Source organism: Phaseolus vulgaris, chromosome 1, assembly GCF_051622355.1.
Source record: "Phaseolus vulgaris cultivar YP4 chromosome 1, ASM5162235v1, whole genome shotgun sequence".
NCBI classification, from domain to species: Eukaryota; Viridiplantae; Streptophyta; class Magnoliopsida; order Fabales; family Fabaceae; genus Phaseolus; species Phaseolus vulgaris.
This window is the reverse complement of record NC_143498.1, coordinates 6,589,976-6,605,834: the sequence shown is the minus strand read 5'-3', so window position 1 is coordinate 6,605,834 and position 15,859 is coordinate 6,589,976. Positions and strand designations below refer to the sequence as shown.

The following is a 15,859-nucleotide window of genomic DNA, read 5'->3' as shown; positions in this document are numbered from 1 at the left end:
GATTATTAGCTTCCTGCACCATCATTCATTTCACACACCAACCCAAAACGCATTTTAGGAAAGCATTCTAGGATCTTTATCATGCACAAATGTTCCTTATCATGACACCCAAATTATGTAAATCATCTGTACAATTTGGTTCTAAATCTTTCATGGAAGGATTATTGACCTGCCATTCAAAAACTCACTGCTTGCAATTAAAAAATCCTAACCCCTAATTGCAATTCAAAAAAGCCTAAACCCCAATTGATTTTTCACTAAACTAATCTCTCAATCCACTCCACCTCACACCTCACATAACACTAAATCTCACTTCTCTTTGCCACATAGGCAACACTTGACGCCGTAAAGTAAGATTTAACGAAAATGACCAATTATGTACCTTTTAAAAAAACACAGGGACCAAATTGATTTTTTTAAAATCAATATATTAAATTGAATATTGATTCTAAATATAAAGACGAATAAGATAATTATACCTTAATTATATTAAATTAAAAATTAGACTAAATTTTTGCTTCTTATTACATGCATTTTTATTACATGCATGACAGTAGATACTTGCTACAAAGATCAATGTTACCAAACAAACTTTTTCCATAAAAGACAATAAGAGAAAACTTAATCTCAAACTTTTATGTTTCAACCAATGCCTCTCTTCATAATTGGCTTTGTTTCTTATTATGATATTTTTAAGGTGTGATATATATATATATATATATATATATCTTTATATTTATATCAATAATAACATTAACTTTCATAATTTTAATAAATTTCTTATGATTTTAATAATATCTTTATTATTTTTACATTGTTTATCTAAACAATAAATCATAATAATGAATGTTATCTTTTCATAATAAAGAGCTTTTTTAAAAAAAAATAACTTATATTTTCTATTTATAATAAAATATTGCATTAATATAGTTAAGTGCAATCTCTTATTTTACTAAAGTTTCATAGAAAAATATTTTAATTCTTTATAAACTTTTAAAAGTAAAAGGATAATTGGTAAAAGGATAATTAATATAATCTTAAACTTTACAAACAACAAAATAGAAACAAAATTTGAATAAAAATTGGACAATTAAAAAGGAAATTAAGATTAGTTATTAATTATTTCCACACTTCCTTAAAAATAATCATTATCAATATATATAATTATTAATATATAATCAATTAGTTTTTTTATAGACTAATTTAGAATCATGGGAGAATTTATTAGAGCTTTTTCTGTGTTTTTTGAAGTTCAAATTACTCTGGTTGCTGAGTTTTATGGGGTTATACATGTTATGGAGGAAGCTCAAAAGATGGAGCTTACTAATGTATGGTTGAAATGTGATTCTGCTTTGGTTTGTGTTACGTTTACTGGTTTACTGCTATGACAAATGTTCATTGGATGCTTCGTAATCGATGTAATATTTGTCTTAATTACTGTGGGAAAATTAAGTTTAGAGTTACCCATATTTTTCACGAAGGGAATGCATGTGCTGATAAGTTGGCTAATTTATGATTTATTCATGGAGAATCTTTTCATTGGTATAATAGGTTTCCATCTAATTTGTTCTTAGAATTCTTTATGAATAAGTATAGTCTACCTATGTATTGTTTTTATTAACATATGGATTTTAGTCTAGTCTCCCTATATTTTTGTATTTTTTTTCTTTTTTTAATAATACTTTTTTCATATGATGGCAAATGATTGTTGTTACTTGAGGTGTCAGCCTAACTGAGATCTCAAGTTGCATAGTGATGCCTAACATGAAAACTTTTATTTAAAAAAAAAGAGAATCTAAAATATTAGTAGTTAAAACCATGGTAGCTAATGGTTAAATACTAATTTAAAAACTACTTTATAAAATTTTATTAATAATAGATACTACTTTATATACCAATAATTTTTTTAGTCTCTATAATGGTCTCTAATTTAGTCCAATAGTAATTAATTATTTTAGTCTCTAAAATTAGTTACAATTTGATGATTTTCTTGTAGTGGATGGATAATTGGTTGTTGATCTATTAGTCTCTTTATATAAACTTCATCTATTATATTAATAATTCAAGAAACTAATGATCTTTTTATAACTTTTGTTATTCCAACCCACATATAAATGAATAAGTATTTTAATAAACAATTAATGAAATAAAAATAATTTCAATGGGAGAGAGTAAAATTTAATATATATCTATTATTAAAACATCATTTATTAGCATTTAGTGTTTAATAATATTCTCACTAGATATCATATACTCTCCTAACTTTCTAATCTTTATTGATTGAAGATTCAAAACAAGAAAAATGTTTATTTGACACTATTTTTTTCTCTCACTTCCATTTTACAACACTTTTTAATAATAAAATATTATGTTTTCACAATAAAAAAGAAAGTATTATTTTAACAACTGCAAATTGAAATACACCAGTTTACAACTGTGATTTGACCAATATAATTTTAAAATTGTTCAAGTTCAATAAAGAGTTATTTCTCTTTCCAGTTATAATTTGTGCATGGTTGTCAACATATAATCAGTCTAATAGAAATTAATATAAATAAAATTTTAAAATAAAATAATAATATATTTGATTGTTAAGTGAATGTGGATGTCACTTAAAGGTGTCAACCTATCATTGTTCTCAAAATAATTACACAGTTTATGTTAATTTAAAAATATTGTTTGTACTATGTTACTATAATTTATGTGTTATCCTATCTCAATTAAAAATCAATTACTTTCAGAAAAAAAAAATCCGTTTTTCCAAGTTAATCAAGATTTTACTACAATACATATTTTAGTTTTTATTTAGGATTGTTGTGAAAAATAGTCTAGTTAACCAGTTCTTTCTCTCTTGTCTACACTCATAAGATGATCACTCATGTCTATGCCTCTTTCTTATACACCTAAAAAAATTCTTAAATACAAAGAATTATAATTTTAAATTCTCTATTAACATCCTTCTTATAAGTATTTATACCATATTGTCTTACAAATTTTCTAATTTAGTACTTTGAATGATAAGTATTAAATGTTTTTTAAAGGTTTGAAGATATTAAATGCATTTATCTCTTATTTAATACTTTCTATACACACTGGTAAAAAAAATTTAATACTTTTAATATAAAACATTAAAAATTTGTTACAAAATTGAAAGTATTGCATTTATTAAATTATAAATACCTTAGCACACATTACATCATACACACTTTGATATTGATCAGTGAAACATTTTGATAGTGTTGCAACATGTCTTTTGACCTCAACAAAGAGCTTGCTCTATTGGTCTTAAAGTACTTTCATGACCAAAATTTTAAGGAAACAGCACTTACGTATGTGTGTTTTTTTTTCTCTTCCACCACACAAAATGAAGACTTTCTTTAGTTTTTAACGTTGTATATGTATGATTGTTCTTTTGTCATGTTGTTTTTCCTTTGATTTTTCATTCACAGGCTTGGTTGTGAAAGTGGGTTATACTTTGACATGAAGTATTTTGAGGACATGGTGCTTAAGGGCAAATGGGATGATGCTGAGAACTATCTTTTAGGGTTCACAAAGGTCAAGGACAATGACTACTCAATCAAGATATACTTTGAAATGAGGAAACAGAAATACTTTGAGGCATTGGACAAGTAAGCTTTTTAATCTCATGATCTTAGAAAAACATGAAATTAATGAGAATGGTTTTTAGGTAAATTTTAAAAGGACAAAACTTAGAAGTAGATACTCTTTGTGCTGTTTTCAAAACAAAAACAGAAGTTTTATTTCCATTATACATTTTTGTTTGATGAATTTTTAATTACATAGATTATATACTCCACCTTTGATTGGAGAACTTCATACAAGTTTTTTCACTTTTTCAAAATACTTAGTGTTCCTCAAATTAGTGAGAGAAAAACAATTTTGGTGGTACTAAATTTGATGATTATAGAATTGTTCATGGTTCTTCAAGACATTGGCTGTGTATATTTATTTATTTTTTTTATCTAAAAGGGTTTGTTTTATTTTATTTTTTGTAGTAATGATCGTTACAAGGCCTTGGATATTCTCTTGAAGGATCTCAAAATCTTTGCACAAGGGAATGAGATGTTGATCAAAGACCTTAGTCACCTTTTGATAGTTGATAACATAAGGTAGATTTCAATTTGTGTGGTGATTCAATCATGAAATGTTTGATATGCTTATGCTTATTTTGAAATTGTTTTGTTGCTCCAAAACAGGGAAATTAAACCAACATATCGAGATGCAATTTCTGAGAGGAAGAATTTGATATTTGAAATTAAGAAAATTATAATTCAACATCCTCTTTTAGGTGGTAAGCTAAAACTGCCAGACACTGAAATTCACAGACTACGTTATCTTCTCAGTCAAAGGTTTCACTCTACCATCCTAGTTTGAAGTTGATATATGCTATGCATTCATATTTTCCTTCACTGCACATTTTCTTAGTTGTTCTACCACATTGTGCATGCCCTATACTACTACTACTCTTGATTTCTAGATGTGCATTTCAGCCACACATGAAATTTATTTACTGTTCCATATTTGTTAGCTTGAAATGGCAGAAGCATCAAAAGCCTGATCAAGATCCTGACCTGTTAAGGGATCATGACAGTAATTCCATACCTTCTGCATCAGCTCTAATGAATTCAGGTATATATGCTTTTATAGTTTTGTCAGGAAACTAATTTGATGCATGCTTATTTATCATAGGTTGTCACAGTCCCAGGTTTTTAAATACTTTTTATTATTTTAGTTTGGCCACTTAACTATTTCATTTCAGCTCCACCCTTATGATGTAGCCTTTTTTCTTAGGATCAGCTTTGGAGTGGAAACTTTCAACTAGTAGAAGGCTAAGTTTGGATTCTGAACAGGTTAGTTGGATGAAATCTTTAGCCAATATTGTTTAGTGATTGAAAAAATTTCATAACAAAAGTTTAACATGTTTAGGAATCATTTATAAATTTTCTAAGATAATTGTATTTTTTTTGTTAAAAGTATTTGATAATGCATCTTTTACACTATTTGACAAGGATTTTTATTTTGATAGCTATATATATACATAAACTTTGGTGCCTTGTGCTGTAAGCACTTTTGATGTTGGCATGTCTAATGTCACCAAAGATGTTGACATCTTAGACTCACAGGTTTTGAGAAATACAGTTTCAAGGAAACTGCAAAATCTGGTGGCTTTCGTTATGATTTCATCATTTTTTTTCAGGGAAACTGCAATGGAGTTTTGGGGGATGTGAACAAGCTTTCAATTGAAGAATCCCTTAACAAATCAAAGAATGCATTTGATATTGGCACATCATCTCAGTACCAGTTCTTGCAGCTCCCTAAGCATCCTGAAGTAAAAAGGGTATGTGACTTTAATAATCATTGAGATTATTTGTTTTCAAACAATGTTTGAACACAACACAATGACATGATCCATTAACCCCTTAACATGTGTCTATCAGTAGAATTCTTTTAGTAACATTGATAAAAACTATGCTTGTATATTCAACTTATACCACACCACATTTTTGTGTGTGCAAACTATAAGATGTGATATACAAAATAACTAGTAACTGGACAATTAGATTCCCAAGAACAAAGAAATTATGATTGACTAACTGTACATGAAGCAGATTGTTAAACTGGCGTACAACAATGCGGGAAATTCAATTTTGGCATTGGCATCGAATGGTATTCATCTGGTTTGGCTCTGGCCACGTACTGGCTTTAACTTGGATGGAAAGGTATTTTCTCTTTTCCTCTCTTGTGATTTGTTCTTGTTTACCATTAAGTTTAATATTTTGGAAATTGTTTTTTTCATAACGAGGCAATTATTTTGTAGGCTAGTGCTCAGGTTTGCCCTCAATTGCAGCAACCAAAGGATGGCTTCCAAGTTATGATCAATGACCTTTCAAGGATCAGAAGTGCAAACCCAGTTTCCTGTTTTGCATTATCAAAACAGGGTGGATATGTCATATCAACATCAGGGGGCATGATCTCTTTGTTCAATATGGTGTCCTATAAGGTAATACAAAATTCTAGATAAAAATAAATAAATTCCTTAAAAGTAGAAACAAAAAAGAACTTACACCAATATTCATTTTCAAAACTAAAACCAGAAGCTACCCCAGATAGGGCTAAAAAAACTCACTCCATTGCTTATAATTTCAATGTTTTAGGCAGTTGGAGTTCATTTCATCTAGACATTCATAAAACTAAACATTAGCCTTAAACAAGTTAGCTCCATGAGTTCATTTTACACATTCTAGAATGAGAATAATTTGTTTTCATTTAGGTACCATGTTGTATGCTATTATTTTCAATTTTGTAACTTACAACGATGTTGTTATTGTTCTGATTTAACTTAATTTATGGCATACATTGCATAATTCAGACTCTGAGAACCATCATGTCTCCACCACCTATGGTAACATGCCTTGCTTTCTACCCTGAAGATAACAATATATTTGGCATTGGCTTTGATGACTCCAGCTTAATTATGTATAATGTTCGTGATGATCAGGTATATCTCTTTCTCTCTTCTAGAAAGATATGTTCCATTACATGTTTCAAAGAATATTGAAGCTGGTTTCTATTTCCATATCATACATTTATGTCAGGTTTTACACAGGCTTGAGGGTCACTCCAAAAGAGTTACTACTCTTGCCTTCTCAAGCACTTCCAACATTCTTATATCTGGTGATGCAAATGGTCAGGTTAGTATTTAATATTCTTTGTATGAATCATGCCAACCACAACACAACTACTACTGAAAATTAGCACCATTGTTATATTAGCCAGTAAGATTGTAATATGATTTGTTTGCTAAATAAACTATTATTATTTTCCCAGGTAAAATTCAACTTTTTGAAATGTTTGATGTTGGTTCCTATAACAGTTGAATATGTTTTTAGGAACTAATAATGTATTACATTTTAATAGAGATTAAAACTGAATTTCTAAATATGTTGAGAGATAGAAACATATTTTGCCTATGTTCTTTCTTTATATAAATTGCTTTGCAATCCTTTTGATTTCTCTGACAGATCATTCTATGGGATACAAATGAGTGGAAAATTCTGAAAGATATAAAGTTGCAAATACAAGAAAACCACATGCTAGAATCTGAAACTCAAATTCAGTTTCATCCAGATCAAATGAAATTCCTTGCTGCATATATTGGTCATCTTGCAATATATGAAATAACAGAACTAAGATGTGTCAATGAGGTTCTCTCTTCTTCCCTTCACATGTCATGAAAGTGATTTATTTTTTTTTCATTTTCTTTTCTCAGCTTATTGAATTTGTTGTTTACTTCATGACAGTGGGTTCCAGAAGTTCAACAGCTTATCTCTCAAGCAACCTTCTCATCAGATGGTCACATTGTGTATTCCATTTTTGTTGATGGGACAGTGACAGTATTTGATGCTACAAATTTTGAAATTCGTTGTAGGATTTGTACCTCTTCTTATCTTCCTCCAATTTCAAGGTATTAAATTTTAGAGTTTAAATTTCTTATATTTTCATAGTAAAAAAAACTATTTGAATTCTCTCCCTTTTTTTTTATTAGTAGATTGAATGATAAACATGATAAATTATTAGGATTTTTTTCTCTTCTTAACAATAAATATATCCAAATCAAAAGTTAACTATAAACTAATTAGAAATCACCTTAAGTATATGTTTTTAAATAGTCATTACAAAAATTAACAACTTTTACTATTCATGAAAACCCAGGTTAACAAAGTATTAAAAATATTGCCATTCAATTTAAATTACATATTGTTCATCTGTTGCAGTTTGAGCATCTACCCAATTTCCATAGCAGCACATCCTCAGAAACCAAACCAGTTTGTTGTGGGGCTCACAGATGGCAGTGTTTATGTGTTTGAGCCACAGAAGCCAGGGGGTGATTGGATCAAAAATCATTGAGGCACCTAAGGGATTCAAATGCATTCAGTTGAATAGTTAAGACTAATGCATTGTTGATTGATGGTAAAATGTTAGAGAAGATTAACTTATTTATGTATGTTGTATCAGTAGAAAATGATAGGAATGATTATCTTTAAAGAAACTGTGTAGTTGCTTCTAATTGTGATCTAATCACCTCATATAGTTATGATTTCTTCTTCTTCTTAGTCAAATTTCATTACTAGTAATGGATGTTACTGTTTTAAATCTCTTTTCTCTTTAAGATGAAATTATATATGCCAATGAATATTTCATTGCTATAAATCTGACTTTTATAGACCTGTTTCATGGAAAATTTTCAATGTGGTCAACAATTCAATTATAAAAGTGTAATTTGTACTATAATAATTTATATAAAAAGTGAATGTTAGTCCCTCCAACTGTTAAATTATAATTTTATATAATTATTTATCTTAAAGTTTGCTAAAATTAAACAATAATACTGGTCAAATGATTATATTTTAGTATATTTTAAAAAATATGTATTACATATATTTTGATTTATATAAATAATACATCAATTAATTTTATAATGATATACAATTTTGAGCGTATAGTCCATTTGAAAAACCTTTCAAACTAAGAATGAGTTTTAAAAAAATGATTCAAATGGAAAGATATTTAACTTGTTTATTAATGTAATTTCATTTAGATTTATACGCACAATAATTGTTATCTCCAATCAAATTAATAAATCATGAACTAATTGGTCGTACAATATATATCTAGAAATTTTGTCGTGGTTTTTAGCTATTAGAAATTCTTTTTAATTTTAATAAAAAATTACTAAAAATGTTTTAAAAAAAATCTCAGAAAATTAACAGACTTTAACATAGGACGAACACGTAATATACTAAAACAATCAAATTTTAGTATTAAAAAAACTTTTGGAATTTTTGCATGAAAAAAAAAACATTTTACCTTAAAACAATTAAATCTTCGTTATTTCATCTCAAATAAACTATTGTCGTGTCACTTCAATTATCCACATTAAGATACTCAGCAAACAGGTAACAATTACTTAACAAAACTGCTTACAACCTATCCAAAAATCACAAAAACCTTTTGTGTGAAAAACATTTTTTTCCCTTCTTGTTTTGGTTGTTGGATGATCTCAAAATTTTCCTCTTCTTCATCAATTTTGGACCCAAAAAAACATTTTTTGTTAAGAAATTCATCTGCAAGTTCCTTGTAGAAGGAACACCCCTAAACTAAGAGTACTACCACCTTAGAAGCTGTAAAAACGTTAAAGAACAAGAAACACTCCTTTAACATATGGATCAACTTTAGGCAATTGCTTCTTGCACCTGATCAATTGTGACTGGCACCCGATACACTTTTAAAAATCCTAAAATGCCCTTGTCTTCTTCATTTACGGATAAAAATATCCAAAACTGCTCGTTGCTTACGGATAAAAATATCCGGAACTGATTGTTACTTACGGATAAAAATATCCGAAAGCCACAGTTGTGCCTACGGATAAAAATATCCGGACCCAACTATATTCTGGATAAAAATATCCGTAAGTCAAAACAAACTTACGGATAAAATTATCCGGACCCCAAACTCCCTTACGGATAAAAATATCCGCACCTCTCAAAAGTCACTTGCGGATAAAAATATCCGCAACTCTCACTCACTTATGGATAAAAATATCTAGAAGCATGATGTACCTTCGAATCTGGTGCTCTGCCTGCGATAATGGAGGTCACGGTGGGTGCAGAAGAATGGAGAAGAACGTCGCTCACGGTGGTTGGACAATAAGCTTGCTCACGGTGGCTGCACAACACGGTGGCTTACGGTGGCTCGGTGGCTGCGGCAGGCACAATGGAATGGAAGAACAGAAGAATAGGGTTGGTGCAGGTCATTGGTGCATATCATAATTATAGTTTTCAGGATTTCATTAAGGGTATATTCGTCTTTTACTATTAAATGATTGGGTGCCAGTTAGAATGTGTTGGGTGCAGGGAGAATGTGCCTCAACTTTAAGAACCCCAGATCGAAATGCTCCTGTATATGCTAAATTTGTTGATGATTAGAATCACTATTTTAAAAGTCATAAAATAGGGATATTTAATTAATTGATAATGTAAGTTTTTATCAGACCTTTATTACTCATTATCACTCCTTTACTAAGTGTTTATCACTTAAACCAGTGCCATGTTATGATTCTACCCACTTAACTAAAATGAATCTTCCTAGTTACCTCGGATCTTTATTCTGTGTTAAAACACAATATTTTAAAATTAGGAATTGATTCCTGTACAACGGTGCTTCCGACTAAGAAATGGTTCTTCTTACCTCAAAGCATTACCTAACAACTACCACTAAACACTAGTCAACACAGTTCTAACTGTCTCCCAAAATAACTATTTGGCTTACACACTCCATGAACTCATCCCATAATGAAATACTTTCAGGTTTTCTAATATGAATACATATAAATTAAGATGTTAAAGACACTTGATACCACAAAATGCAGTTTAGTTGCTCTCCCCCTAACACCACATCATAAATCCAATGCCACTGCTAGCACTACTAGTATTAACCATCACTACCGCAGATAAGACTACATTAAAACAAAGCTGATGTTTGGCCGTGCAATTTAATAATTTGACAGTTGCAACCAAAACATGATCAATTGAATGTTCATAGTAACAACTTTCTAAGCATGTTCTTCACGAGGGGCGCCAACTAAAAGTGTAAAAGAATTTGATTATTTGACAACTTCCCCGGCTAAAGACAAGTCATATATGTTAGTGAGAATGATCTATAAACATGGAACACAATATCCAAATGTTCAAAGCTTAAATAATAATAATAGTCGATTTAAATGAAATGACATTGCTGGATGCCACATAAATGAAGACCTTCAACTGGAGCTCGATTCATCAGTTTTTGCTGCTGCAGATGCATAACTAACACTACTATCCCTGGTACTTTTGCACTGGCTAGATTGCTCATAGCGAAGAAATTTGATTTTTATCTTTGTTGAGCTGTTCCTCAGCATCTGATAAAATTGCAAAAAGATTGATAGTAAATAGAGGATCAGCAACAAACAGAAAAACTCATTTCATTTTATAAATTACAAAGTATATGGATCAAGAGACCAGATATAGACATCCTACAATTTTTTACAAACATTTAGTGAATGTCAACGTACCCCTATAAAAGTTGCAAGAAATGCTGGTAAACATTACACAGATAATTTTTTTAAACTAGGAGCTGAAGAAACTAGTTAATGCCAGTTAAGTGAAACTAGATGTTGCAATCTTATCTTTCAAGTTTCACAAAAGATGTCTCAAACTAGTTCTCAAATTCTCAAGTAGTACAATAGTGAAATCATAAGTGATGCTTCACCGAATCCCAAGATCAACAATAATAAAAATACTAACTGCAAACATTTACCTATTGATGGACTCAAATAGTTCATTTAGGCTGGTGACAAAAAAATTGTGAAACTTTAGAAAGCTAGATATATTAGTTGGCCTCACAAGTTCCTAGCTTCATTTGTCCTAAGTTTTTCAGGGATAAATTTGATTTGTCCTTTTATAAGGTTATGGATTAGAGGGTCAGGTTTGGTCCCACCAATATTTTTTTTTTTGTATTTTCCACTTTTTTATATGACATTATGAGGTGCTGCATACAAATGATGTTGTTTGTGGTGCCAACATATGACAAACAACATGGTGATGCTTTAGCACTCTCATTTTTATTAAAAAAAATGTAACCTATATGTTTTTGTCTCACTTCTCCAAAATTTTGAACAACCAGCTAAAATCTATTATCAAGCGACTGGTAATTGAATTACTAAAAGAAGCTTAAGCACCAAAACACAATTAAGGAAAACTTGTACAGGGTATTACAGAGCATTCAAGATTTCAAGAAACCAACAAAGTACAATTGTACATGTGATCTTTTGCATCTTTATCATCTTTTTTTGTTTGGAAAGGTAAAGGAGTGAAGTTCTCAAATTGATTAATCAACTTCATATTGGTCTGATAAGAAAACATGATTTATAATAACAACAATGACACAATATTATTATTGTTATTTACTTCAAGTTATAGCAAGGTTCTCAACTTAGGCAAGAGATAGTTTCATGAAGTATTATTATGGTTACAATTTATAAGGAACTTACATGAAGAAAAACACTAATTGGATGTCTTCCACATATTGTATTGTCATACTCCAACAGATATTCTTTGAACGAATCCGGATCTCCTGTTTCTATGATATCCATGCCCATCTTGTCTAGGGCCTCAATAGATTTGTATATAGGCCCATGCTTCTTGTCATAGTGCATGTAATTGAATCTGACACAAAATGTCAATCAGAAGGTTATATCAACGACAAAAGATCTTTAAATGCACAATAGTCTACATCTGCTTCAAACTAATGAGACTAGAGATATCCATAGCATACATAACCATGATCAATAAGCAAAACTGTAAAGCATTCAAAACACTGGAGTCTATTTGTTTGTTGGAAAGTCACCTTAATTGTAATCACCCATAACCTGCCTTAATTGTGGTCTCTATGGAGCACCTTCATTGTGCAGGATGTGAGGGGTGTGTTGAGTACTTTAGTCCCACATCAACTAGGGATAAGGCTTAAGTAGTTCTTATAAAGTTTGGATAATTCCCACTTACAAACCAATTCTGTGAAATTGATTTAGGTCATAAAATCAATGGTATGAAGTCTATCCTAGATTCATTGGAGTTACACCCTGCCTGCGTTAATTACAGCAGCCTCTTTGGAGCACCTTCATTGTGCAGGGTGTGTTTAGTCCCACACATCCACTAGAGATAAGGCTTAGGTAGTTCTCATAAAGCAAGAGTAATTTTCAACAAATAAGTTGGTTTTGTAGGATTGTAGTAAGCTCGAAGCATATTATTTATTTTTTATAAAAAACTTTCATGTTAGGCATCAACTCAAAGCATATTATTTGAACAATGTAAATCATCTAAGAAGTATTGTCAAATAAATGACCATGGAAAATATTACTGGAGTGTTAATGTTTGTTTTTGTGTGCTCTTGTTAACACATCTCAAACAACTGTAAGGGAATATTTGATAGAAGGAAAGTCTTTAGTTCCTTAGGAATTAGAACTAGAAATTTTGTTTCCCATGTTTGGTTTATTATTTAACAAATAGCATTCCCAGGAAACAATTTGTTCCCTGATATTTTTTACCTGTTCCAACAAAACTGTTCTCATGGAAGGATGTCGCAAATTGGCAAAAGTTTTAATGCTGTAAAATCATTTAATGTGGTAAATAATTAATGTTAGTGGGAAAATTCAATTAAAACTAATTGTGGAAATCATTGATTCCAAAGAATATTTATGATTCCCGAAATATGTGATTCCTAGATTCTTAGCAATCATGAAGCATGGAAATTTTCCCTTTGGGAAGAGGGTAGTTGAATGTTTAAAAATAGAGGTAGTTGAACATGTAACAGTACATACCGAGATCCCCAGTGACAAAAGTCTGATGAAATAGAGAAGAAGTTATTGGGATCATCTACATATTTGGCAAGAATCTGTCCATACATAGCTTCATTTTCAGCACTAACAGCACCAACTAAAATGGGTACAATTTTCACCTGGTGCCTGCATAAATATTTGAATTTAGTCCCTGTTGCACAGTTTCAAAACAGGAAGATCTATATAACAAATCTTACCCTTCAAACACTTTAGCAAGATATGGAAGGTGCATTTCCATGCTATGCTCAGCTTCATCAACACGAATATCCATTAGTTCAAATTTCCCTGTAGCTTTAAGCTCCTCAGTTACTGGCAAAACAAAAAGTTAAATGTGGGAAACAAGGAAATAAAGGACCATTATCAAAGTCAAACAAAATGAATCAGTTCTCAGCAAATCAATTCAAATAATCTACCATCTACTTATTTCCATTTTCTCAATTCATAGAATACCTCCCGTCAATATTACACAAAGAAGACTACATTCACAAAAGAAAATTCTCGCATTCAAATCCTTGAAGATTTCATACAGTTATAAAGGTACCTTCCAAATCAATAGGCAGGTCACCAATGGGAGTCTTGTAGACAGTTGCAGTTGAAAGTGCACACTTTGGAGTGTAATAGTGGTGAGAAGGACCAAGAAGGAACACACGTGTACTGACACCACCATAAAATACAAAGAAAAAACAACAACAATCCATAAGTGAGCAGAAACTATAGCAGCACAAGCAAAAGAACAAGGAAGCTAGTCCTGTTTCCACAAACAAGAAATAGGATACATATGAATGTGAGAACAGTAAGAAAAGCAAACAAGAAACAAACCCACATGTTTGATGGATCAATGTTTCCAAAGGCATAAGCAGCAGCTCTTCCTGAATAGGAATAACCTGCATGTCTAACATCACAACATTCCAGTTGCACCACAAGCACACATCGGAGTTGTTACTTCATCTCAAAAACCAAAATGAAAAAATAAAAAAGGGCACTTCCACTTACGGTGCTATCACTCCCCGCACTTCAGGAGACTTGGCCAAACCACACGATTGCAGCCACCCATCAAGTTCCTCAGAAAGCTGCTTAGCTGAAATGAAAAATTTAAAACAATAACAATTGAAATTTTAAAATTATAAACGTGAGTAGAAGGCTGTAACTGATAACAGGAAAAATCAACCAAAAGAATAGAAAGTTGAAAACTTTAACTGTTCCTGAAGTAGTTCAAAACAATCAAACCGTTTAATTTATTAACAAACTTCAACCCAAATGCATGAATCGAGAGAAACAGCGATTGAAAGATTAAAAAAACGATATTTGAACCTGATCAGGTGAAATTGAACTCAAAATTGGTGAATCGTTAATGATAATTTGAGGGACTTACGGTTGTCGGTGTACCAAGAACCAGCATGGGAGGGTCTCCTGACCTTGGTGCCCATGATTGAGGATTTGAGTGAAAAAAAAAACACACACACAAAAAACCTAGAACTGAATGGAAGGGGCTGAAGGATTGAGTGAGAGTGAGTGTGACACGCTTCACGATTCGTTTCTTTTTCAAATAGTTTAACTTTGTTGTGCAACAAAGTGTCTGATTGCAATGTTCTAAGCTGTTTTTATTCTTCTTTCTCTTTCCAACGACTATGCAAGTCTAGAACAAGTTTTTTTGAGATAAATTATGTACCATATTTTAAACTTGAGACCAAAATAAATTTGGTAGTTTTTTTTTAGTTATAACAAAATTTTAAAATTAAACCCTTTTAGCGTGTTTTGTTATATTTTTTAGTTAAAACAAAATTTTAAAATTAAGATAGAGAGAACTAATAAGATAAATCATTTTTTCTCCTTTCACTTATTATTTTGTATATGTATTTTTTAATTTTATTATAAATATGTGTATTTACATTTTTTTCAATATTATTATAAATTTATACTATAATTTTTTAACCTATTTACAAAAAATATAATGTATATAAAGAAGATGGAAAATTTTGAATAAAATCATGAAAAATTGAATTTAGACTTAGAATAGATTGTTCATATGTTAATCAAAACATAGAGAAAAAGGAATAGGAATAACTTAGAATAGATTATTTTAAAAATATTATAAATGATCATTTGAAGAAGTTATTAAATTGATAAATATTATTTTTTTAAAGATAAAATAGAAAATTGAAGTTATTAAACTAAGTGTTATTTTTTCATGGATAAAATTATAAAAAAAATTATGTAGACCAAACAATTTGTTATGTGAATAATCCTATTATATATTATATATTGCAGATATAAATACAATTATTATATATCACATAATTATTTTCTCTCATTATTTTATTTTATTATTGTTCTTACTAATGTATTTGGTATTATCTTTCCTTATTATTGTTTTTAATTCATTATTATTTTATTGATTTTTTTATT

At 30.2% G+C, this 15,859-nt stretch overlaps 2 protein-coding genes across 2 annotated transcripts; one reads left to right on the top strand and one right to left on the bottom strand.

Annotated features, from left to right (window-relative positions):
* Positions 1-3,409: 3,409 nt before the first annotated feature.
* Positions 3,410-8,154, top strand: LOC137815367 (topless-related protein 1). The gene is made up of 13 exons (XM_068618510.2): positions 3,410-3,629; positions 4,017-4,130; positions 4,218-4,370; positions 4,550-4,650; positions 4,813-4,871; positions 5,219-5,359; positions 5,631-5,741; positions 5,840-6,022; positions 6,392-6,520; positions 6,618-6,713; positions 7,044-7,226; positions 7,323-7,486; positions 7,797-8,154. The coding sequence occupies exons 1-13, from the start codon at positions 3,481-3,483 to the stop codon at positions 7,927-7,929; spliced, it is 1,716 nt and encodes a 571-aa protein (XP_068474611.2). The 5' UTR covers positions 3,410-3,480; the 3' UTR covers positions 7,930-8,154.
* Positions 8,155-10,663: 2,509 nt separating this feature from the next.
* On the bottom strand, positions 10,664-15,096 carry LOC137813304 (AmmeMemoRadiSam system protein B). The gene is made up of 8 exons (XM_068615433.2): positions 14,826-15,096; positions 14,447-14,531; positions 14,277-14,345; positions 13,995-14,107; positions 13,651-13,762; positions 13,436-13,579; positions 12,110-12,284; positions 10,664-10,978 (listed from the first exon to the last, which is right to left on the bottom strand). Exons 1-8 carry the CDS (start codon positions 14,878-14,880, stop codon positions 10,841-10,843), a joined length of 891 nt encoding a protein of 296 aa, XP_068471534.1. The 5' UTR covers positions 14,881-15,096; the 3' UTR covers positions 10,664-10,840.
* Between the last annotated feature and the right edge of the window lie 763 nt (positions 15,097-15,859).